This window comes from Pantherophis guttatus, chromosome 3 (assembly GCF_059756535.1).
Source record: "Pantherophis guttatus breed Tessera chromosome 3, ASM5975653v1, whole genome shotgun sequence".
In the NCBI taxonomy this organism is placed as follows: Eukaryota; Metazoa; Chordata; class Lepidosauria; order Squamata; family Colubridae; genus Pantherophis; species Pantherophis guttatus.
Window position 1 is genome coordinate 185,966,635 of NC_142065.1, and position 24,664 is coordinate 185,991,298.

Consider the following 24,664-nt stretch of genomic DNA (forward strand, 5'->3'; position numbering starts at 1 on the left):
TAATAAAAGCATCTGTGCTGTCAGTCTGAACTGTATTTTTAGGATTTTTAAAAATACTATGATGTATTACTTTCCAGTATTTTGTGGGGGGGTTTACATAACCAGCCATATAGTAGAAAGTTTCTTCAGCATTTCCAACAAAGATCCATCCATATTTATTATTAGATACTTTGTCGATCTTGGCAATCATTGACAGAATTATACAGCATCTGTAAAACAGCAATTTGCCCTTACAGTAAATGATAACTTGAAATAAATTTTACTGATTTTTTTTTCCTTTAGTTTTCCAATTCATGCAGTATGATTGCATCTTCGAAGTTTTGTACAAAACATAAATCTGACAAGGAAAATCAGAAAACATGCATTTAAGATACAGAACATAAAGTATTCACTGAAAAATACAGATACATACACAGTAATTCTATAACAATTCAAGAACCAAAGAATCAAAAAAGAAAATTAGAATTGGGCACAAAACCACCAAGGCTAATGGCCCAATATTACAAGAAGGTAGAAGAAGGACTGGTGGAAACACTAATGAAGACAATGAATGAAATTCAAATAACAGTAACAAAGGTATGGGAGGCAGCATATATAATCTTAATGTGCAATGACCCAAAACAATCTCAGTTGTAGAGACAATTTTATTTATTGAACGTTGATTATATAAGATATTTACTATTAAATCTGTTGCGCGTACAAGATAGAATATTTTCAAATTAGAACCTACTACACCAAAAGGTTATAATCCAATGCAAATATCAACTTTAAGAAAAGTGGAAGGTAGTCTAGAGATCCAGAGAGAGTGGCTGCAATTCAGAGGACCAAGACAAATAAAGTCCAGATAGTTTATTTGGAAGAAAGAGGGTCAAGTTTGCTCCTCCCTAAAATTTCACAGAATGATGTAAATAATAGCTTTAGTTTGGCAAGATTTCTGTCTATAGGTGAAGAACAATAAAGGAAACTACTTAAAAGTAACTCTGCACCTTTTTCTTGGTTTCTGGAACATCGCAGAAGTGATATTTTAAGCATGGAAAAAGCCTTTGACAACTTAGAATGAATATTTCTATTAGAAGGTCTAGACCATGGATGTCAAACTCACAGTGTCACATTGCCATCACGTGATGTTTCATGTTTTCCCCCTTCCCAGAGTTCAGGTGGGCGTGGCCTGCACATTACACATCTGGCCCCTGGGCCGCCAGTTTGACCAGTAGTGGATTCCACTTACCTTCGGTAACAGTTCGGTACTGTGAACTTGTGCACGGCGCTTCTGCACATGCGCAGAACCTTCTGCACATGTGCAGAGCATCCATGATGATGTCTGGGTGGGTGGGCGGAGCCAGAACTGGGACAAACCGGTAGAAACCCACCACTGGGTTTGACATCCTGTTCTAGACAAAATAAATCCTAGAGAAGAATGGGTGGAAAGCATATGTCAACAGCAAACAGCAAAGATTACAATGGAATTCTAGCAAACAAGACCCAAAAAGATACAGGAACAGTCAAGATTAAAAGTCAGTGAGAGGAATACAAGATGAAATATTATGATACAGTATTAACAATTTCATAAACACAACACTCTATATGACAGTTGAGTCATGTAATCAAAGACTTTGGCTGCTTTTCTTAAGATCAATGAAAAGAAAACTAAGATAACAGCAAAGCATTTAAAGCATTTAAGATTGTGAAAAAATAAGTGGCTGTGAAATAGCAAAAGATTCAGTGAAATATCTAGGACTCCACTTGAAAAGGAAGCAATGAAGTTATGCTTCAAAATAATTACAATAAATTATAGAAAGAAATAAAACAAAACCTTTAAAGGTGGGGAAAAAATAAGATTTCCTTGACTAGCATAATAAAAATAAATATACTACCCAAGTTGAACTATCTATTCCAAATGGCATCCATTTTGAATTTCAGTCAAAAATATGCAGGACTGGCAAAGAGCAATAAACAGATTTCGATGGGGGGGGACAAGCCCTGTGAGACTCAAAAGAAAGAGATGGAGTAACATTTTGCAATCTCAGATTGCATTACAGAGTGAATTTCTTATTATGGACAATATTTTTTTTAAAATTTGATTTATAAGCCGCCCTTCTCCGGAGACTCAGGGTGGCTTACAATGCGTTAAGCAATAGCCTTCATACTTTTGTATATTTATACAAAGTCAGTTTATTGCCCCCATAATCTGGGTCCTCATTTTACCTACCTTAGAAAGGATGGAAGGCTAAGTCAACCTTGAGCCTGGTGAGATTTGAACTTGCAGTAATTGCAGGCAGCAGATGTAAGTGGATGTTAATTAGTCTGCTGAGCCACCAGAGCTCAGATGAATAACATTTCTGAACATTTCTGAAAATGTCAATTATAGAAGGATTAATTAATAGACTTTATGGGCATACATGTAAAGAGGATCCAGATTGTTGGGGGCAATAAGCTGATAGTATAAACTGTTCAGAGAGTGCTGTGAAGCACTATGGGAGGATATTTAAGTCTAAGGCAGGGGTCTCCAAACTTTGCAACTTTAAGACTTGTGTACTTCAACTCCCAGAATTCCTCAGCCAGCTTTGCTGGGAGTTGCTGGGAATTCTGGGAGTTGAAGTCCACAAGTCTTAAAGTTGCCAAGTTTGGAGACCCCTGGTCTAAGTGCTATTCTATATTGTAACCAAAGAAGAAAAGAATCTGACTGGTGGCAGATAAGAGTCATTTTTTTAAAAAAAAATGAATTTCTAAAAACAAGGATAAGTCCAGCATCTCATCATTAGCATCACTGTCAAATGTTTTTTTACTGTAAGGACAAATACAGTTAAAAATAATGAATTACACATGCTTTTAGGACAGGTCTGGATTTAGGAAAAAATATTAAACTACAAGAATTTTCCAGTAAAGGAAAGAACTTCGCCATAGTTAACATATCTATATCTAATATAGGTAGTCCTCGATTTAGGACCACAATTGAGCTCAAAATTCCTGATGTTAAGTGAGACATTTGTTAAGTGAGTTTTGCCCCATTTTACGACCTTTCTTGCTTCTGCTGTTAAGTGAATTGCTGCAGTTGATAAGTTAATAACACAGTTGTTAAGTAAATCTGTGTAAATCACAGATGTGAAGTAAAATTCTATGTTGATTTTGCTTGTCAAAAGGTAACCACGTAATCTTGGGGCACAGGAACCAGTCATAAGTTTGAACCAATTGCCAAGTGTCTGAATTTTGATCACATGATTGTGGAGCTGCTACAAAGGTCGTTAGTGTGAAAAATGGTCATAAGTCACTTTCTTTCAGTTCCGTTGTAACTTTGAATGGTCACTAAATGAACTGTTGTAAGTCACCTGTATTCTATTTCCAACTATTTCTAATCTTCCATTGTAGTCCAAATAAAAGCTTTTGTAGTTTTCTCCTTCCAAATATAATTGGGATATAATTCCCAGCCAAATATGAATGATTCCATCTTAGAGGTGTCCAGTGGGGGAGATGTATGAATCACAGTCTGTGAACTTATCATCCTTGATTTAGATATACTATATTATCTATTTTGAGATAAAATTTTAGTTTAAACTGAATCTTGAATTGGTATAAGCCAGGGTTGTCAAACTCAAGGCCTGGGGGCCGGATCCACCCATAGGGTGCTTAGATCTGGCTGATGGGGCCACCCTGGAAACAGCAAAGGATCAGCCCACAGTGCCTCTGCCAGCGAAAACGGAGCTCAGGAGAGCTGCGTGCGTTCCTCCCAAACTGTTTTCGCTGGAAGAAGGTTGCAGGAGGCCGTCACATCTGAAAACAGAGCTCAGGAGCCCGTTTTTGCTGGCAGAGCACTCAGGCCTCCACAAGCGGCCCTGTGACGTCAAGCTGGCCACAGCCACTCTGGCCATTCCCACCCTGGCCCCAAGAGGTCAAACACAACCGTGATGCGGCCCTCAATGAAATTGAGTTTGTCACCCCTGGTATAAGCAAATGCTGGCATTCAAGTTTGTGATGTAATGAGTAGAAACTGAGATATGAATACTTGCTTACCCGTCCCCGCTCCCCCCCTTCCCCCAGTTCTCATCTACAACTTTGAGGTAACTCTTTGCAATGGAGACTTTTCTACCGAGTTTTGAACAGGGAACATTTTCACATGTTAAATGCACCTGGACTTTCCAAAAGTGGTGAAGGATCTGCACTGCAAAACATATTGGGTAAGATGTTTGTCAGTAGAGAGGAAGGTAGAGCTGATCTCTTCCTCCCTTATTGTTTGAGCAACCTGAATAACTCCGTAGAACCAGGGGTGAAATCCAGCAGGTTCTGACAGGTTCTGGAGAACCGGTAGCAGAAATTTTGAGTAGTTCAGAGAACCGGCAAATACCACCTCTGGCTGGCCCCAGAGTGGGGTGGGAATGGAGATTTTGCAATATCCTTCTCCCAGGAGTGGGGAGGGAATGGGGATTTTGCAGGATCCTTCCCCTGGAGAGGGGTGAGAATGGAGATTTTGCAGTATCCTTCCCCTGCCACTCCCACCAAGCCATGCCCACCAAGCCACATCACACCCACCAAGCCACGCCCACAGAACCGGTAGTAAAAAAAAATTGGATTTCACCACTGCGTAGAACTATTAAGGAAGTGGTATTTGAATATAATTATTATGAAAAAGTGAATTATAATCATTGAATTCTGACTATTCTGTCAGACCACATCAATCTATGTGGTCATTGGAAATCAAAAATGACTTGAAGTGGTATTCAATTGGATCTATACAAGGATTTTGCAACACCCAAAAAATAAACTTCTGGCAAGTAGCTTCATGAAAATTTTTCCAACAAAATCTGGCCTTTCCAAAACATTTAATAAAATGGAACCTAAGAAGTGCTAAGTTTCACAAGCACTTGAATCGTTTTCAAAAGCCAAGATGGGACGAGAATTGCTTTAAACAGGGCCAATTTATTCTTAAAATGGTTACGAATAGAGATAAGACTGACTGAGAATGTTTCATTCAAGTTCTTATTAATACAAGTGTCATTATAAATGAGAGATAATTCTCTCCTGTTTATTTTTAGAAGATTAGAGAACTTGTCGCAACAGTGACATCAAGTGGCTAAGCAGTTCTCCAAAAATTTGTCTGGACTGTCTATAAATACCACACACCATTTCATTTTAACTGTTAACAGAATAGCATTTAGTTTTAATAAAAAGTTTTTATATACATCTGTTTTAAGTTTGGCCGTGCTACGTGTAGGAAAAAACTAAACGCATTAAAATTCTTAAAGGTTTAATGCACCTATTTGAGGACATTGCTTACTCCACCAAATAAAAAGGCAGACTAATATTTCTAAAAATTGCCATTTTGCTGTTGTAATTTGGCAAGGTGAATTTGGGAGAGGCATCACTGGCTACTTCCAAAGTACAGGTTGTCCTCAATTTACAACAGTTCATTTAGTGACCATTCAAAGTTACAACGACACTGGAAAAAGTGGGATTCTGACTGTGTTTTTGTTCTGTCCCAGCTACGGATCCCAAAGAACGCAGCACACACAAAGTCTGTACAAACCTTACTTTACTAAATTACTAAATTAAATCAGTCTTTTTCAAACAAAGGCTGTTAATTAACTTTCTTAACAGACTACAACAATCCAAATAATAAATAATTGTAATCTTACTATGATTGGCAGAAAGCCCGGAAGCAATTTGCAGGAAACTGATAAAAGAACTAAGATCAAGACATGAAGGAGAGCGAACTAAGTTGTTCCCTGCAAATTGCCTCAGTCGTCGTCCTTCCTTAAATAGGCTAAGGGAGTGGCCAATTAGCCCCAAGCCTTACTCTCGAGGAGACCTCCTCCTGAGGAGCCACTCCTGCCTTTGGGCAGCTCTGCGCACCCATCCATCGAGAAGAGGCTCCTCCTCTTCTTCCTCTTCACTTATGGAAGCTTCTGGAAGTTCTGAAGGCCCTGGCTGAATCCCCGCCTCTGGCACCACATCTTCTCCAGCCTCCTCATTGTCCGATTCGAGTGCCAGCTGCACAGGCTGCTGGCGCAGCACCACACCAGCCTCCTTGCTGTTGGAATCAGCTACTAGCTGCACAGGCCGCTGACGGGCCACAAAAGTTTTATACTTACGACTATTGCAGTATCCCCATGGTCATGTGATCAACATTCAGTTGCTTGGCAACTAACTCATATTTATATTTATGGTTGCAGTGTCCCGGGGTTATGTGACTACCTTTTGCAACCTTCTGACAAGCAAAATCTACGGGGAAGCCAGATCACTTAACAATCATGTCACTAATTTAACAACTGCAGTGATTCACTTAACAACAGTGGCAACAAAGGTCGTAAAAGGGGGAAAAACTCCCTTAACTCATTTAGCAGTAGAAATTTTGGGCTCAATTATGGTTATAAGTCATGGACTACCTGTACATATAAAGTGCTCTCTATGTAAACATGCTAATTTCAACCTTAAATAAATGGAATGTGCTCTAAGATGCCAGAGAGAGAGAGGGGGGAGGGAAGGAGGGAGGGAGGGAGGGAGAGAGAGAGGGAGGGAGAGAGAGAGAGAGAGAGAGAGAGAGAGAGAGAGAGAGAGAGAGAGAGAGAGAGAGAACATAGTTTTTGACAATCAAAAGGATGAAAATAAAGCAAAATAATAAGAGGCTGATAAGAGGAAGAAGTAGTATAGGAAGCAGCAACTTTCATAATATTTTGTTATATTTTTAAACCTAGAATGGCAATTTTTATTATATAATCCACTTAATAATGTAAGAATGCAATCATATTCTCTACTGCAAACTTAAATGCAATTAATGAACTGGCTAAAAATACGCATCCTCTGAAACAAGAGGTGATGGTTTCAGTTATTTTTTTTAAATCTGAAAAATAACTATAGAACAAAAGTGTTGTATAAAACACAAACAAAAGAGTAGAGGAAGGAAAGAGACTTCATTAGATATCTGTATTATATCAGCCTGTCCAGGTCATGATAGATAAATAATAGTGAAAATTGGATATCCAATTATTCCGTAATATGAATGGAATCCAGAATGGATCATACTAATTGTAACCTGCATTCTGAGACAATTTATGTTCATAGAATACAGTCTAGAAAAATTTCTTGATTGTTGAGGAATGTCAAGAAGAAGTCTTAAGTGCCAGTGAATGAAGAGGTTCTATGATGCAGCCTAGACTAGACTAATCTCTATTAAGCACATTTTGTGTCTGTTAGTAATATTCCTTTTAAAATGTTGTTCCTGCAGTGGTGGGTTGCCCCCGGTTCGGACCGGTTCTATAGAACCAGTAGTAAAACCAGTGGGAGGCTCCGCCCACCGACCCCGACATCATCAGAACACTTCTGTGCACACGGACTCATTTCAAACCGGTAGTAAAGGTAAATAGAACCCACCCCTGTGTTCCTGGTATTATCAGGTAAAGAAAGAGAGAGTATTAAACACATTTGTTAGCTTATCTCCCCTCCAATAACTTCAGGACAGTTAAGCAAGTTATAATCTCCCCATTAATCATGTTTATGTTTCCTGTTTTTTAATGAATATGGCATTTTATACTGTATTAATTTAGATACGTGTAGAGACAATTGAAAGGATGGAGTGGCTCAGTGGCTAAGATGCTGAGCTTGTTGATCAAAAGGTTGGCAGTTCAGCAGTTCGAATCCTTAGTGCCGCATAACGGGGTGAGCTCCTGTTACTTGTCCCAGCTTCTGCCAACCTAGCAGTTTGAAAGAACGTAAAAAATGCAAGTAGAAAAATAGGAACCACCTTTGGTGGAAAGGGAACAGGGTTCCGTGCGCCTTTGGCATTTAGTTATGCCAGCCACATGACCGCAGAGACATCTTCGGACAGAGCTGGCTCTTCGGCTTTGAAACGGAGATGAGCATTGCCCCCTAGAGTCAGGAACGACTAGTACATATGTTTGAGGGGAACCTTTAGAGAGGATTGTCATCGATGAAAACAAATTATACTAGTATACTACCACAAGATGGCAGTCAATATATGTAAAATACATTGCTATAAGGTTTCTCCAGTCTGGTATAACAATCTTCCATAATTCCATAATTCCATAACCAATGGAATTGGTATAATCAATCAAATGCTGACTGGCAGATTACAGAAACTGAAATTCAAGATATCTCAAAGCCCCAGATTTTGGGAAGCCAAGGCCAGCAAAGTTCACCAGTAATCTTATTCCTGTAGAGAAAGACGCACAAACAGATGTACTGTATTTTTCTGATAGCATGTAAATAGATTATGAACTTTTGTTCTCAAGGTCCATTTTTATTTCATCTTTTTGCTATTAAAAAAATATCCAGTTTATTTAAGGTAGTTTTCCTCTTACTTCTCTTCTCCTGCATGAGCAACAAGCTATAAAAACTATCCACACTAGAATGGGTATTTTGAGTGCAAATTCTGGACTCAGAGCAGTGGTGGTATTTAGACAGTTCTATCCGGTTTGGCCGAAATGGTAGCAGCGGCTGCAAAAGGCTCCACCCACTCGCCATGACATCATCATGTCCCATTTTTGACAGTCTGCGTGCACTCATATTTGGGAACCGGTAAAAGTAAGTGAATATGGCCCCTGACTCAGAGCCTGGACTCTCTTCCAAGCAGACAGCTGACTGCAACATTACTCAGCTGAACTCCCCAGAGTAAAACTTCGTTTCTTACAGTCTTAGCTTCTCTGTAAGTCTAGTGCTTTCTCCACTCACTCATTTTCCCGTGGCTGCCATTCTGTGCTTCTTTAGGGTTTTGAAGAGACTATTTCTGGTCACAGGTGAGGAAAGAAGTCATTACACCTCTGTTCTCCCATGCTTGCAGGAAGCAATTTTACAAACTCTGTCTCAGGTTACATCATAATTTCTTTCTTCCTATAAGCTTCCTTTCTAATCTTCAAACCAGGGGTGAAATCCAGCAGGTTCTGACAAGTTCTGGAGAACCGGTAGCAGAAATTTTGAGTAGTTTGGAGAACCGGCAAATACCACCTCTGGCTGGTCCCAGAATGGGGTGGAAATGGAGATTTTGCAATATCTTTCCCCCTGGAGTGGGGTGGGAATGGAGATTTTGCAGTATCCTTCTCCTGCCATGGCCACTAAGCCACACCCACAGAACCAGTAGTAAAAAAAAATGAATTTCACCACTGCTTCAAATCCATAAATCACAAGTTAATTTTTGTCATTTGTGGAAAGTCCATAAGAGATTTTCAGTCACAATAAACGTACCTTCACTTTAATTTTGCCATTTCCACTAGTTCTGTCATCTTCAACAACCATTTCTCCAGCAATCCTCACAACTTCTCAGTGATACTATGATTAAAATAACTGGCCAAAGATCAATCAGGAAGTTTTATACCCGAGAAAAGATTTCTTAGATAAGATAATCTAAGATAAGTCTTAGATTATCATGGTTCCAATTTTATACTCTAAATAATTACAATAGTTTTTCTTCATGCATATTTCCTTTCAAAGTGTGGACTTTGCAATGTCCTATAGGTTTCTGTGTTTAATTAATGGAAGCAATTTTAGAAACATGGAAAAATAATATTTTTCACGGACTTTTTCCAAGCATGGGAAATAGCCAACTGTGGACATTTTTGATGTTATTACTAGAAACAGAGCATGGGAGCCAGTGAACGCACGTTTCACAGCCCTCTCATCACTTAGAATTAGCTCCATGAGATGGCCACTGCAAAACTTCTACCTGAATACATGGTATGTCCCCACACAGATTATGAGACAAGTAGTCAATTAAGATTTTCTCAATGAAGCTTTTCCCTTTGATGCTATTTGCTGGTAAAGGATAATGGAAGCTAATCCAACAGGGCACCGCATTGGGAAAGATTGGTCTGTGGCTGTATTCAATAGTGGTGTTTGAAATAAATCTGGGGGATCATGATTTACTTCTAATAGCATATTTTTTAAAATTAGGTTGGTAATCTTGGTATTGGTAAATTATACATGCAAACATATACATCAGGGGTGAAATCGAGCAGGTTCTGGCAGAACCAGTAGCAGAAATTTTGAATAGTTTGGAGAACCGGTAGCAGAAATAGTTTCAGAGAACCGGCAAATACCACCTCTGGCTGGCCCCAGAGTGGGGTGGGAATGAAGATTTTGCAATATCCTTTCCCCAGGAGTGGGGAGAGAATGGGGATTTTGCAATATCCTTCCCCTGGAGTGGGGTGGGAATGGAGATTTTGCAGTATCCTTCCCCTGCCACACCCAAGCCATGCCCACCAAGCCACACCACGCCCACCAAGCCATGCCCACAGAACCGGTAGTAAACAAAATCTGAATTTCACCACTGATATACTTTATTTATTTATTATTTTATTTATTTATTTATTTCATGTATTTATATGCCGCCCTTCTCCAGAAGGACTCAGGGCGATGAACACAAGTTAAAAACATGTACAACAAAATCCCATTTTAAACCAAATTAACTAATAAATAATAAATAATAAAACCCAGAATCAGAGTCAGTCTATTTGCTTGAACAGCCAAGTCTTTAGGTCCCGACGGAAGGAGCGGAGATCAGGAGCCGTCCGGAGCTCAGTAGGCAACTCATTCCAGAGGGTGGGAGCACCCACAGAGAACGCCCTATCCCTGGCGCCGCCAGACGACATTGGCTCGCCATCAGAACCCTGAGGAGAGCAGCCCTATGTGAGCGAACAGGACAGTGAGAGGCAGGCAGAAGGTCCTGCAAATATCCCGGACCTAAGTCATGTAGGCCCTTATAGGTGAGAAATAGCACCTTGAAGCGGACCCGGAGAACCACTGGTAACCAGTGCAGCTCACGCAGGAGAGGTGTTATATGGGAGTAATGAGGGGCTCCCGTAACAACCCATGCGGCTGCATTCTGGATCAGCTGGAGTCTCCGGGTGCATCTCAGGGGCAGGCCCATGTAGAGGGAATTGCAGTAATCCAAGCGGGAAGTAACCACGGCATGAGTGATAGTGCGAAGGTAATCTCGGTCCAGGAAAGGGCGTAACTGGCGCACCAGGCAAACCTGTGCGAAGGCCCCCCTGGTCACAGCCGTGGCCAATTGTTCCCATTCTGTTCCCAGTCATAGTCAACAACTTAACCACAACACCTATTTTGCTCCACAGCAAAGTCAACTCAAATAAGTTTATTAACCAAGATTTTTATACATTAGTTCCTCAGTGATTCAGTGAGAAACTAAAGGTTTGAATATCTAATAAAAAGGTAATGTTAGATGAGATGTGCAGATCTTTTAGAAGTATTTTCCTTTGCTGAATTAGAGTGTAACGTGACTGCGCAACTTTGTTGGGTATTTGCTGTTCACATGCCAGAACCTCTGACATCAAGCAAAGTGTTTTGCCAGGGTAATTCAACTTTTCCTGAATCTTTAAGGCAGAACTATTTTCCTTCATTAATTAAACTGCAGCACTGACTTACCGCTCAGGTTCACCACACCACTGCAACAAAATAAAGCACAAATGAATCCTGACTGATTTACATTTGTCCAACAGACAGCAATGCAGATTCCACATCTGCAAATAGCATGAAGGCTGGGAAATTCACCTTGGAGTCATACCATGCGTCAATGTTATTATCTCAAGTTTATCCTATTAAACATTATCCCATTAAGGTTAACATCTGGAAAGGAAAGGAGATGCCGACTGCTGAAGAATGAATTTTAAAACTGACTGAGCTAGCAATGATGGCAAAATTAACTGCCTTGATTAAAGATAGTAGACTAGACAGCTGTATAAGAGACTAGAAGCAGTTTGTGGACTTTCTATGTGATATATATATATATATATATATATATATATATATATATATATATAATTTATATATATATATATATATATATATATATATATATAATATATGTGATATATATATATATAATATATATAATTTTTATTAAACAGTTTGTCTTTAAAAACAACACAAAAAACAATCACACATATATAAAAACATGTCAAAACATAACGTATTGAACATAACATTAATGATAATTTTACAGCATTTCGTATGAATTTACGTACTTTGCTTTTGTAGTTCTCTGTTCTATCATTTCTATTTACTACTCAATAGTAGAATAATTGCATTACTCCGACATATATATATATGCACATTATGATATTCATTTGTTCTTACACATTTATATTCATTTATATTTACGTCTTTTTGTTTAATTTGGACGTGCCCCATCACAAGGAAGTATTGGTGTCAAATTCAAAAATGGTTATAAAAAATTACAAAGCAAAAAAATAGATTTGAAACCTGAATTGTTTTTATTAGGAATACTGGACCTGAAAATGGACTTTCTATGTGTTAAATACAGTAACAGACAGTTAACAGGGATTTGAAGGCTAGTATAATATTTGGGCTAGCCTACTGACTGTTTTATTTTATTTTATTTTTATATATATATTAGATGTTGGGTTGATTCATTTATTAGATAGAGACCGCCTCATTTGAAATATTTGTTTATATATTTTTCTTGTTAAATAAGGATGAGAAAATGTATAACTATTTACGGACCAGTATGTGAGGGGAAGAGAATCTATTAGGTTTTTTTTTTTTTTTTCCCTTTTCAGCATTCAGCCAGGGTGGATTTTGTTATATGTTTAATGTTGGATGTTTGGGTCCTTTTTCTTTTTATGTACACATTTTTTTCTTGTTGTTGTTGTTGTTACTGTTGGACGTATATTGTTACTGTATTGTTTTTCTATTTTTTGTATTTTACTCCTATCGATAAAACATAATAAACATATACATGAATAGTAGTAGAAATAAAGAAGACCTTTGCATAGCAAAAAAAAAAAAGTTAACATCTCAAATGTTCAGAACACCACTACATCATATTCATAATTCAAGGAATTTTTTTCATGCCCCTCCCCCCCCGGCCAGTTCATTTTCTTTTCTTATTTACAGTATACCTCGACTTTCCAACCATTGATGCTTCTGGCAACTGAAAAGCCTTGTTTTAAAATTATAAACACAGTTCAGGTATCATAAAGACAATACCATATTTTCCTGAAAATAAGACCCTGTCTTATATTTTTTTGAACCCTGAAATAACTGCTTGGCCTTATTGCCATGCGCTCAAAAGCCTGATTGGGGATGTTTTATTTTGGGGGAAACAGGGTATTTATAACCAATCAACCACTTCCCTCCCCCTAGCCTTCCACAAATCACTTTAAATACCAAAAGAAGGTCTGCTAGAATCAATGCATTCCTTGATGGACAACGAAGATAACACAGGTTAGGAACTGTCATATATAGGAGACCTCTCTTCTTTTTCTATCAGACATGTTTCCTATGGTAGCTGGGCTGATAAGGGTCTCTCATCTAATATTTGACAAAAAGTCTCTTCTTTATAGGTTATAATCAGCATTTTTATTGTGCTAAAGTACAGCTAGAGAGGACCTTCGTGAACAAAGATATAATCCCCAAGTCAACAATCTAGCCACAGAATTTTGAAAACTTTCTGAATATTCAGGTTATCTAATACCGTTTGAATGGATAATCTATTGTCTGCATCCCCATTTTTAATTTCCATGATCATATCACAATTTTAGTAGCTAAATTTGGTGGTTTTTCTTCAAAATGAGTGGCACATAGAGCCAAATGCTCCCAATTCCAACACTGATTCCCCTTATCTCTTAAATCCATGCACATCAAATCTTGTTTCTTGATCCAATTTTGCCAATCATTTTGCCTTCTGGGATGTGGGAACAGGAGGCAAGGGCAATCAAACTATTCTCATCTTACCCTTAAAAACATCCCAAATAGCCGAAGTCACCTCAAATTTTGTGATATCAGACTTTATTTATCAATGTAATAAGGGTGGGATTGAGAATAGATTCCCTCCAATGAATTGCTCCCTCACCCCCAACCCCATGTATCCCATGGGCTCAGGAAAAAAAATTGCTCTGCTCCTTTTAGTGATGGCATTATGTCACTAGATGGCCTCCCTTATCTCTCCAGATCAGGCAGCTCATTTGCAGCCTCTTTTTCTCCGAAGTTAACCAGCCTGATCTCTGACATCTTAAAAGGAAATCAAGTGAAATGCAAGACTGTGCCACTGAGCCAGATTTTACTTGTAAATTAACTGGCTGTGAGAAGAAAGGTAAAGTGAGAAAGTCATTTTTCCTAATGAGTAACAGGTTTCAAAACCAACAGCACATGTAATAATTTACATTCCACTTTCCGTCTTCAGGAAGGAAGGTTGGTCCATGGACAGTCAAAAATAAACAATAACTGCAAACAAGAGGGAGGTATTGAAAGACGGAGGGAAAACCCAGAGACTTGCAGAAACACAGAAGAAAAGGCTGTGGGGGAGGAGTGGGGGAAAGGTAGGAGAGAGAAGAGAGTGGAGGGAAACTGGTTCAACAGCTCCAGGAGAATAAGGTGTGATCAGGAAGCCTGGAATGTCAGTAAGCAGGAAAAAGAAGAGAAAAAGAAAAGGAATCAAGTAAAGCGTTCCAATCGATACGCATTGGACCTTTAAAAAAAACCTCTACATTTTATTTCAATTCAATCACTTCCCAAATTTCAATTGTTTCAGGGTGGTTGACATGTAATCAATTAAATCAAATGTTTATTTGTCAAACTGTTCAATTGCCAAATGCTATGACAAATAGTGTCGCAGTAGTTTTAACATTAAAAAAATGGTAATAAAACACTACAAGGGGAAATCCAGTTCATCAATGCAATTAATCCACCCTTCTCCTCCCACCCCTTTTCCCAGCTGCCGGTTTCATTTTCACTACATTCAGGATCCGTTCAATGGGAATTTCCATGAAATGCTCCAAGTGGCTCCAACTGACCATGTGCAAAGCAATGCGTATAAAAAGGATGCAATTAAAATCGCAATGATAAAGGTCTGCAGTTTGCATAGAGCTCCTTCTACCCTCCTCCCCAGGATCTCTGGTGGCTCTTGCAGTCCTTCTGTAGAGTTGAACTATTTCCTCCTTCCTGTTGACAACTAACTTAGCCAGAAGGGAGTGGGGGGAGTAAGGGAATTTCCCGGCATTTCTGCCTAGCTTGACTTCTATGTCCAATCAGAGATAAGTCTATTTTTCTGCTTAAAAGCTGACCCAAAGCTGTAGCCAAATGTATTACTTCAACAAAGGATTTTCCCTTTTTCATAGGCACTGCTTGGTGCCCTCCTCCAGGGCGTTTCCGAATTAAGCTTTCATTGCACAATAGCCTTTCTCAAACATAGAATTTCACAAAGGGTTTAAATTTATTTATTTATTACTTATTTATTCTGTCTTTTTGCTGGAAGATTGTGCAGAACATTCCTTCCACTTAACTTATTTTAGAGGGTCAATTGGGCTGAAAGAGAGTAACTGGTCAGAAGCCACCCAATTTTATTTTCAAGGCTCGGGGTACTTTAAATTTTCTTTCTAGTTTTTTTTCTTTCTAATCTTTCTAGTTCTGGTCCAATACCCCCACCCCAGTGGTGGGATTCCAATTTTTTTACTACCGGTTCTGTGGTCATGGATTGGTGGGTGTGGCTTGGTGGGCATGGCAGGGGAAGGTTACTGCAAAATCCCCATTTCCTCCAGATCAGCTGGGACTCGGGAGGCAGATAATAGATGGGGATGGGGCCATTCAGAGGTGGTATTTAATGGTTCTCCAAACTATTCAAAATATCCGCTACCAATTCTCCAGAACTGGTCAGAACCTGCTGAATACCACCTCTGCCCCACCCCTATCAGTATCATCTGGTGACAATGCTTGAAAATGTCTTCTGATGTTTCTCCACTTCTTTTTTTTTTTTTACTATAAAAGAGAAGAAAACTCAGAAACAAAGACGAAACAGCTACGTAAACTGGCTGGGTATCATGAAAGTTAAAATGTTGAAGACTGCGAAGGGCAGGAGAGGAGGAGGATACAGAATTTGGAAATATTTTCAGTTAATTAATGCTACATGATACAATATCCTATATTAAATTAATATAATATGTAATAAAATATTATCCCCCTATTTTATCAATTATTTATTTATTTATTATTTATTAATGGAACTTGCATGCCGCCCTATCTCCAATGGACTCAGGGCAGCTCACAACAATTAAAACAAAGCAAACAAACCATTAAAACAAAAATCCAAGTTAAAATTAACAAAAATTCAATAAAGCCCAGTTAAAATTATATTAAAACCCCCATCAGTCCAGGGCGGCCAGGTGAAATAGCCACGTTTTCAGGCCACGGCGGAAAGAGCGAAGGTCGGGGGCCACCCGGAGCTCCAGAGGGAATTGATTATTAAGACAGAATAAGGTTATCCATGCAGATCTCTCATGAAGCCATCAAAACCGACAAGGGAGAATCAGCAGATATTGGGAGAACTCTGAAACCAGCAGAAAGGGCAAGGAGCAAGGGAGCAAGGTTAAGCTATTGCAGGTCCAATTTTATCGAATCACAAGGGGGGAGGGAGAAACATCATCAGTGTTTTGATGAGACTTCACACTTCTCTCAAGACTTATGGAATTATAGAATAATTGAAAGAGAATTGCCTCTCAATTTTGAAAGTAATTTTTGATGTTAAATTTGGTTTCCTCTATTAGATTTTGGCGCCGTTATAAAGTATAGGATTTTGGTTGTTTTTTTTACAAAACTTCTGCTTTCTCTTAAAAAGCACCCTAACTTGGTGTGTTTTCCGGAAATTACCCTTCTCCACTGGCTTCCACATGATTAAAATGAACCCAAGGGCAGGACCAAAAACTTCTCTGCTTATTTGGAAATTAGGTTAGATTCTTTGATCTCAATAAATATGAAGAGATTCCTCTTTTCCTCAGAAAGAAACCAATTAGATCCTGTGGAAACTGTCGAAAACAATATTTTACTTCTGCTGCATTAATTAAACTTTATGATGATCACTTCTGTTGATTGAGGTTTATACACTGAGGTAGGATAGGTTGAATCATGTAACAACCTAAGACAAAAATTTATTTGCTTATTGAGAATTGTCTTAATGTTATGTAAACACAGATTAAAGATTGTGTGGTTAGCTGACATGAATCACATCCCTAACGGGGTGATGCTTCTTAAGATAACCTCAAATATTTAAGTACATACTGTAAAAATAGCCAGACAGGCACAGGACTGCAGCATAAAAACTGGCCTATCACCTTTAGCCCAAATAAATCAGAGTTTGCGAAGTTCAGATATATTTCTTCTTGCTTGCTTGCTTGCCAACTACAGGTAGTCCTCGACTTACAACAGCTCATTTAGTGACCGTTCAAATTTAGAACAGCCCTGAAAAAAGCGATCGATGACTGTTTTTCACACTTACAATTATCCCCATCAGAGGTGGGTTTCAACAGGTTCTAACCAGTTGTGGAGAACCAGTAGCGGAAATTTTGAGTAGTTTGGAAAATCGGTAAATACCATCTCTGACTGCCCCCCCCAATCTATTCTCTGCCTTCAGAGTCCCAGCTGATTGGGAGGAAACGGAGATTTTGCAGTAACCTTCCCCTGGAGTGGGGAGGGAATGGAGATTTTACAGTATCCTTCCCCTGCCACGCCCACCAAGCCACACCCACAGAACCGGTAGTAAAAAAATTTGAAACCCACCACTGATCCCCATGGTCACATGATCAAAATTCAGCCACTTGACAACTAGTTCATACTTATGACTGTTGCAGTGTCCCGAGACCCTGGGATCAGCTTTTGCGACCGGCTGACAAGCAACATCAATGGGGAAAGCAGATTCACTTAACAACCGTGTTACTAACTTAACAGCTACAGTGATTCACTTAACCACTATGGCAAGAAAAGGGGCAAAATGGGGCAAAATTCACTTTACAAACTTAGTGACATAAATTGTGGGCTCAATCGTGGCCATAAATCGAGGACTAGCTTGTATTACGAGATCGCAGCTTTCTCCTCTCCCAAGCCTGCCGATGAGTTGCCGGCCAAAGGGTCTACTACGTGAACGATTCCGCCTTAAGCAACTAAGGGGAGGAGAACCGCCAACCCGCAGCGACGAACAAGGAGGCGACTGATCGGAGGCGGGCATTAGCCAGACTTTCCAATCTGTGAGTTTATGCTCTTCCGGAATACTGGAGGGAGCCGGAGGTTTTGGGAACGCAGCCGACACGCCGCCTTCCTCCCCGAGCGCCTTTCTTTCCTCAGAGCTGCCCAACTCTCCCAGTTGGGAGGAGTATCCAGTTCCCCGCGAGAAGACGGGACCGTCAAGATTTTAGGGCGCCATTGACGCTGGCACCGCCAGGTGCAGCCAGCTGGGTTTCTTGGGCGTCCCTCGTCCTCCGTGTTTTACTCTTTCCGCCCGAAACAGAACAGTCCCGGGGGGGCGATTCGGCTTCCGAACCTTTCGAAATCGAGCCCCCTCACCCATTCCCAGGTTCTTCTCCGCCCTTTTGAAGGCGACGCCGCCCTGCGAAGCGCAAGACCGAAAGCGCAAGACTTGTCTCTGGCGCGAGGTTCGGTCGCCTGTTCCGGCCGAGGGGAGTGGGAGAAGAGAAGCGCCGAGAGTTGGGCGGGAGGAAAATTTTGGGAAAGGAAAGGCCGAGCCGAGCGGCTCCAAAACAAAACAAAACAAGTTCGTTTCGATCAGCCGGAGAGGAAGAGATGGCGGCCGAGAAAGTGACGGGTCCGGAATGATATTCTGAGCGGCTGGTAGAAATCAGCGGATTGGAGTTTCGGGACGCTTCGGATGAGCTGCCGGGTGAGAGCAGGCTGGGATGCAAAGAAGAGAAGTTTGGAAGCGAGTCGCGGAAGATCTCTTGGCTGAGATTATCGGGGGTCCGCTGGAAAGGGTAGGTGGGGCCCACTAGTGCGCCACCGCCGGGCATCATTTGGGACCCCTTGCCTGAATTCCCACGCGAGGGGCGCTTTTTTCCCCCCCGGAGGACTTGCCATAGTTTGATGGCCTCTGACTGCAGCATGAGATCAAACGGCGGAGGCCCCGACGGCGGGAACAGTGCCAGTTGCTCGCCTTGCAACATCAGCTACACCCTCCCCATCATCTCATCCAACAAGCTCCCGGACCAACGCTTCGTCAGCCGTGGGGCCTACGGGACGGTGTCCTCTGCGCGTCACGCAGACTGGCGGATCCCGGTGGCTGTCAAATCCCTGCAGGGCAGCCTGTTAGAAAGGTAACTTTTAGGGCTAGGCGCGAAGGCCTGTTGGATGTTGCTCAAATGCCACCGCTGCCCTCTAAGCCAGGGGTCTCCAACCTTGGCAACTTTAAGCCTGGAGGACTTCAACTCCCAGAATTCCCCAGCCAGCAGAGCCCCAGCTCTGCTGGCTGGGGAATTCTGGGAGTTGAAGTCCTCCAGGCTTAGTTGCCAAGGTTGGAGACCCCTGCTCTAAGCCATCCTCCTTTTCCTGAGAGACAGGCCTTTTCTCCATTGCTGTTTCCGAAAAGTTAAAAAAAAAGAAAGTCATTCTCCTTTTCAAAAAAAAAAAACCCAAGTCTTATAATTGTTAGATCTATGTATTTTTCTTTGGCGGGTAGTAGCCCTATTTGGGCATTTTTATATGTGGTTCATAAGAGATTATATACAGGTAGTCCTTGATTTAACAACAGTTCTCTAAGTGCAGGGGTGGGCAACTGTGGCCCTTTTACAACCTGTGGACTTCAACTTCCAGAATTCCTGAGCAGCCAAGCTGGCTCAGGAATTCTGGGAGTTGAAGTTCACAGATCATAAAGGGGCCATATTTGCCCACCCCTGTCTTAGTGAACTGTTCGAAGTTACAATGGCATTGAAAAAAAGTTACCTTTATGATCATTTTTCGCATTTATGATCGTGGCAGTATCCACTATAGTCACATGATTTACATTTGGATGCTTAACAACTGATTCACATGTATGACTGTTGCAGTGTCCTGGGATCATGTGATCACCTTCTGCAACCTGACAAACAGATTCACTTAAAATCCGTGCTACTAATTTAACAACTGCAGTGATTCGCTTAACAAACGTGGCAAGAAAAGTTGTAAAATGGAGCAGGACTCACTTAACAAATTTCTCACTTTAAGAACATAAATTTTGGGCTCAATTGTGGTCATATGTTGAGGACTATCTGTTCTTACCCATGATAAGGCCTGCTTTTCTCCCACCAGTTCTTGCCATTGGCCACGTGGGCTAGAGATAATGAACACTAAGGGCAAAGTCTTTATAGGAAATTTAATTTGCACCTTAAGCAAAAGATTATTAGCACACTAGTAGTGGATCCTATTATGTGGGTTGGAAAAGTAACTCAGGATCAGACTGGTAAATAAAGGAGAAGATTTGTAGCTCAGAGTTGACATGAGGGGTCCTTGGTGCTCTCTGACCTTGCTTGTTTTCCTGCAGACGTGTCATTACCCAAACTAGGTAACATCATTAGTGCGCATGATATTGCCTAGTTTTGCTAATGAAATGTGTGGGGGGGAAAACAAGCAAGCTCAAAGAGCACAAAGGACTCCTCAGACTGGTAAATTCTGGTAAAATTTCTTTCACTTTCTCTTTCGGAAAAAAAGGAAATACTGCAGAGTTTTGGGAGGATATTAACGTGCCTGCAGAGGAAAGCAATATAATTCTGTAGTATAGTTTTGGATGGGATTCCTAGAATACTTCTTGTTCCATAATTGTTATCCTGGATTTTTTATTCGTTTGCTTTGCAAGAGGGAGGGAGGGATATAGCAATAGCAACAGCATTTAAACTTATATATGCTTCACAGTGTTTTTACAGCCCTCTCTAAGCGGTTTACAGAATCAGCATATTGCCCCCAACAATCTGGGTCCTCACATATATGTGTATATGCATACATTTCTGTGGGAAAGAGAGGATAGTGCATGTACAGATAATACCCTTGTAAATAGGGTACATTATATTACAGACAAATAATTTCAATTCATATTTTTAATTGAGTTAATATAAATATATATTTTCATTCCAACTTTATCCTGGTTTGGTTTATGGTTTCCAGCAGGTAAAGAGTGCCTGCATACGTCTAAGACACTTATACAGATAGGTGTGTCACTTTTAGGGACACATTTTGTGTGGGAAGGAATCTCCAGAATTTCAGTTGGCAGTTAGCAAGTCTAGGTGAACAACGTAGAGCAGTTGGGCATTGCACAAAATGGTCATTTGTGTTATCTATTATTTTGAGGTGTTAAGGGGAATAGATCAAATTCAGTTTATCTTTTCAATAAATCTAATATTAGCTGGTTCTTTGAGAATATGAGTAGTATAGGAACTGCTAGAAGATTCTGCCATATTTTAAAGAGATGGAATTTAAGTGTTATATCAGAATTCTACCCTAGATGTTTCAATGTTGAAATTAATCATTTCAAGTTCTTAGGCCATTTTGGGACACCATTGTTTTCAGTTTGCAGCTATCCAGTCTGGAGTGATAAGGTTCCCTTCATCTTGCCTTCATAAAATTTAGTCTTTAGTTTCCAGATCATCGTTGTTGCTTTTCTCCAAATCTATTTCAGATTTTTTTTGAATTCTTTATGCAATGCAAGACCAAAACTGAACACAGCATTCCTGCTGAAATCTGACCAAACAAAACAAAATGAAACAATTGCAGCTCATGATTTGGAACGATGTTTCTGTTTTTGCAGTCTAAGATTACCTTTGGCATTTTTGCAGCCTTATCATATCTGATACATTCAGTTTTAATGCTTGTTCCAGGACGAATTACTGTTGCCAAGCCAGATACCTCCATCCTATTTACATTCAATTTTGATAGCCTAAGTGAAGAAACTTGCATTTGTCTCCCTGACTTTCATTCTCTTCTCAGACCATTTATTTACCCTATCAACATTGTTTTGAATTTTCTATATCTATTAGTTATCCCAGGCTTTGTTTCAGTCTCAATATTAATAAGTTTTTCTTTACCTGAGTAAGGCTGAACTTTGTGGTATTTAAGTCAGTGATCATGTAATGAGGAATCACCATTGAGATGTGGTGGAATCTGGCATTGAGGTATGAGAGACGGAAAACATAAAGCAGTTTTGAATTGTTGCTATTCAGGAAGTAGCCCAGGAGGGACACTCTCTAATTTCTTCTCAGCATTTATGGTTTATAGTTATGCAGAGCATGCTGTAGTGTTAGAAATATTTTGTCTGTACCTGAACATGCAATAAAGAAACTGCTTTGAGGTTTACCCATGTTCTTGGTTTCCCATACCTGACATAAGCGCTCTTTCAGTATGATTTTTCTTAGCCAGCTTTGTATCCAGCTAATTGTCATGCCATATATCATATTATAGGTCGTGGTGGCCTAGCGGTTAAAACTCTGGGTCGTCAACTGGAAAGTTGGCAGTTCGAGACCCCGTGTTATGGGGTGAGCTTCCACTCTTGGCCCAGCTTCTGCCAACTGAGCAATTCAAAAGCATGCAAATACAAATAGATAAATAGGTACCCCTTTGGTGGAAGGAAACAGCATTCCATGCACTTCAGCGTACAGTCGTACCACCCACATGCTCATGGAAGCATCTTCGGACAATGCTAGTTCCCTCACCTAGGAAACAAAGATGAGCATCACCTGTAGAGTTGGACACGACTAGGCAGGGGAAACCTTTACCTTTACAGCTAACTGGGGTTACTTTGTCAGATGTTTTGCTGAAATCAAGATATACTTAAACCTAGAGCATTCCCACAATATACAGAGGAACTGTCCAATACAATAACAACCACAAGTCTGGTTATTCTTGTCAAAATCTTTGCTGGGTTGTGGTAATACAACCATTGTTTTCAAAATGGTTATAGATTTGTAATATATATATATATATATATACCGTATATATATATAGAGAGAGCTTCAGTTTTGAGAAGTAATCTAATGCCTATATTTGTAAAACTACTTCTCGGTAGTACAAGCAAATACAAAAAGGCAAAATCAGTATTGCTCCCGATTATATTGTTCAATTACTACATAGGCTTGCCGGAATATAAAGTTATATATACATGTAAAAATTGTAGGCCAAAAAAGAGGCGCTTAAACAATCCAAGGCAGAGTTAGTGGGGCTGACTGTCATTAGCAGAAAAGTGGAATAAAGTATTATATAAAACAACATAAAGTTAAGGGCTGGAATCTTGAAAAGATTCATTCTGTACTATGATCAGTGGTGGATTAAGCTTCACTGGTGCCCTAAGCACTGACAAATCTTGATACCTCCCCTCCTTTGTACATACTGTACCAATCTTCATTGTTTTTTTTTTTTCTTTCTCAACTTTGTGGTGCCCCCTTTGGGTCTGGTGCCCTAAGCACGTGCTTAGTCTGCTTAATAGTTAATACTAGGGTGGATAAAAATCAATGATTTTTTTAAAAAAATAAAAAAAAAATCAGATTTTTTTTATTTAAATTGGATTTTTTTATTTAAATCAGATTTTTTTTTATTTTTATTGAATTTATTTTAATAAAAAACTTGGGGTAAAAATCTATCGTAAGATAGTTTTCTATTTAAGATACATAAATAATTTAGTTTATTCAGCATGAAATGGAGCTTAGTTATGTAGCACGAGGCTGTATATTCTGCAACACTGGGACTATCGGTGAGTCAGCAGCGGGTCAAAGGAGTAGCAGAGATGACAGTTGCTCTTTAAAAATTATGATTTAAATCGAGTTGATTTAAATCAAGTCTTTTTACTAGTGATTTAAATCATGATTTAAATCGACTCGATTTAAATCAAATCCACCCTGGTTAATACGCCACTGACTATGACATATGTTAAAAATCACATTGTATTACATATTTATTCCTGTTAAATCAGCGTAATCAAGGATGTTTCCTGTTCATTTAATGAACATAAACTGTTATTTCACTTCTTTCTACTCTAAATTCCTTAACAAAAATTTTATGATTCCTTGGCTTGTTTCTAAGCTGAGATACATTCAAAAGCTGGTACACTACAATAACCAACCGTTATCTATAGTTAACTAGCTGATGCATCTGGATGAAGAAGAAAAGGGGCAAGGCTGAACAGTTATGCAATGTAGAAAGCGTAGTAGACAATAAAAAGGCAATCCTATAAATTGAATATCCAGCCCTGTATAGTATTAATGTTTTGCTTAGTTATTAATTAGGTAGAATAATAATAAAGTTGGAAGGGATCATTCTTGCTCAATGCAAAATGGTAGCTAATAATATACAATTCACCTGAACATCCAGTTCCACTTTCCAAAGCTCAGATCAAGTTTCTATGTGTGAATGTGTGTGTGTGTATTTAACTACACTTCGAGTGTTAATTTTTATTTCTATCATCAGCTGGTCTTTATTTGTTTAATATAGAAGTAGCACCACTTTTGTTTTCAGTATTTCCCCTTAATTCAGTTAATAATTAACTGGACAGACAATTTGGTGTAGTGGTTAAGGCATCAGGCTAAAAAGTAGAAGTCCATGAATACTAGTCCCACTTTATGCATGAAATCATCTGGGTAACCTTGTGCCTATCACTCTCTCTCAGCCCTAGAAAGAGGGCAATGACAAACCACTTACGAAATCTTCAGGAACTGCAGGAACTTGTCCTGGTAGTGGGTAGAAGTCAGAAACTGACTTGAAGACACACAGACTCCTTACTTTCACTCTTAGTTCCTTATGGTTCTATCTATAGTTCAACAGTTTACTGAAGACTTTCTCTTGGAGTAGCTGCTCTGATTTCCAGAAGAGAAGCCAGGTTCTGCATTATCATTTAAGACACAGCCATGTTTCTATTAATAAGAAACATGAACTCAATTCTGCCTCTACAGGA

At 39.6% G+C, this 24,664-nt stretch overlaps 1 protein-coding gene across 1 annotated transcript in view; it reads left to right on the forward strand.

Moving 5' to 3' along the window:
* Positions 1–15,958: 15,958 nt before the first annotated feature.
* The window catches only part of RIPK2 (receptor interacting serine/threonine kinase 2), a 37,616-nt gene continuing 28,910 nt past the window's right edge, over positions 15,959–24,664 (forward strand). The window contains exon 1 of the mRNA XM_034422391.3: positions 15,959–19,073. Coding sequence (XP_034278282.2) covers positions 18,844–19,073 — 230 coding nt within the window. The 5' untranslated portion in view covers positions 15,959–18,843. The remainder of the gene's footprint in view (positions 19,074–24,664) is intronic.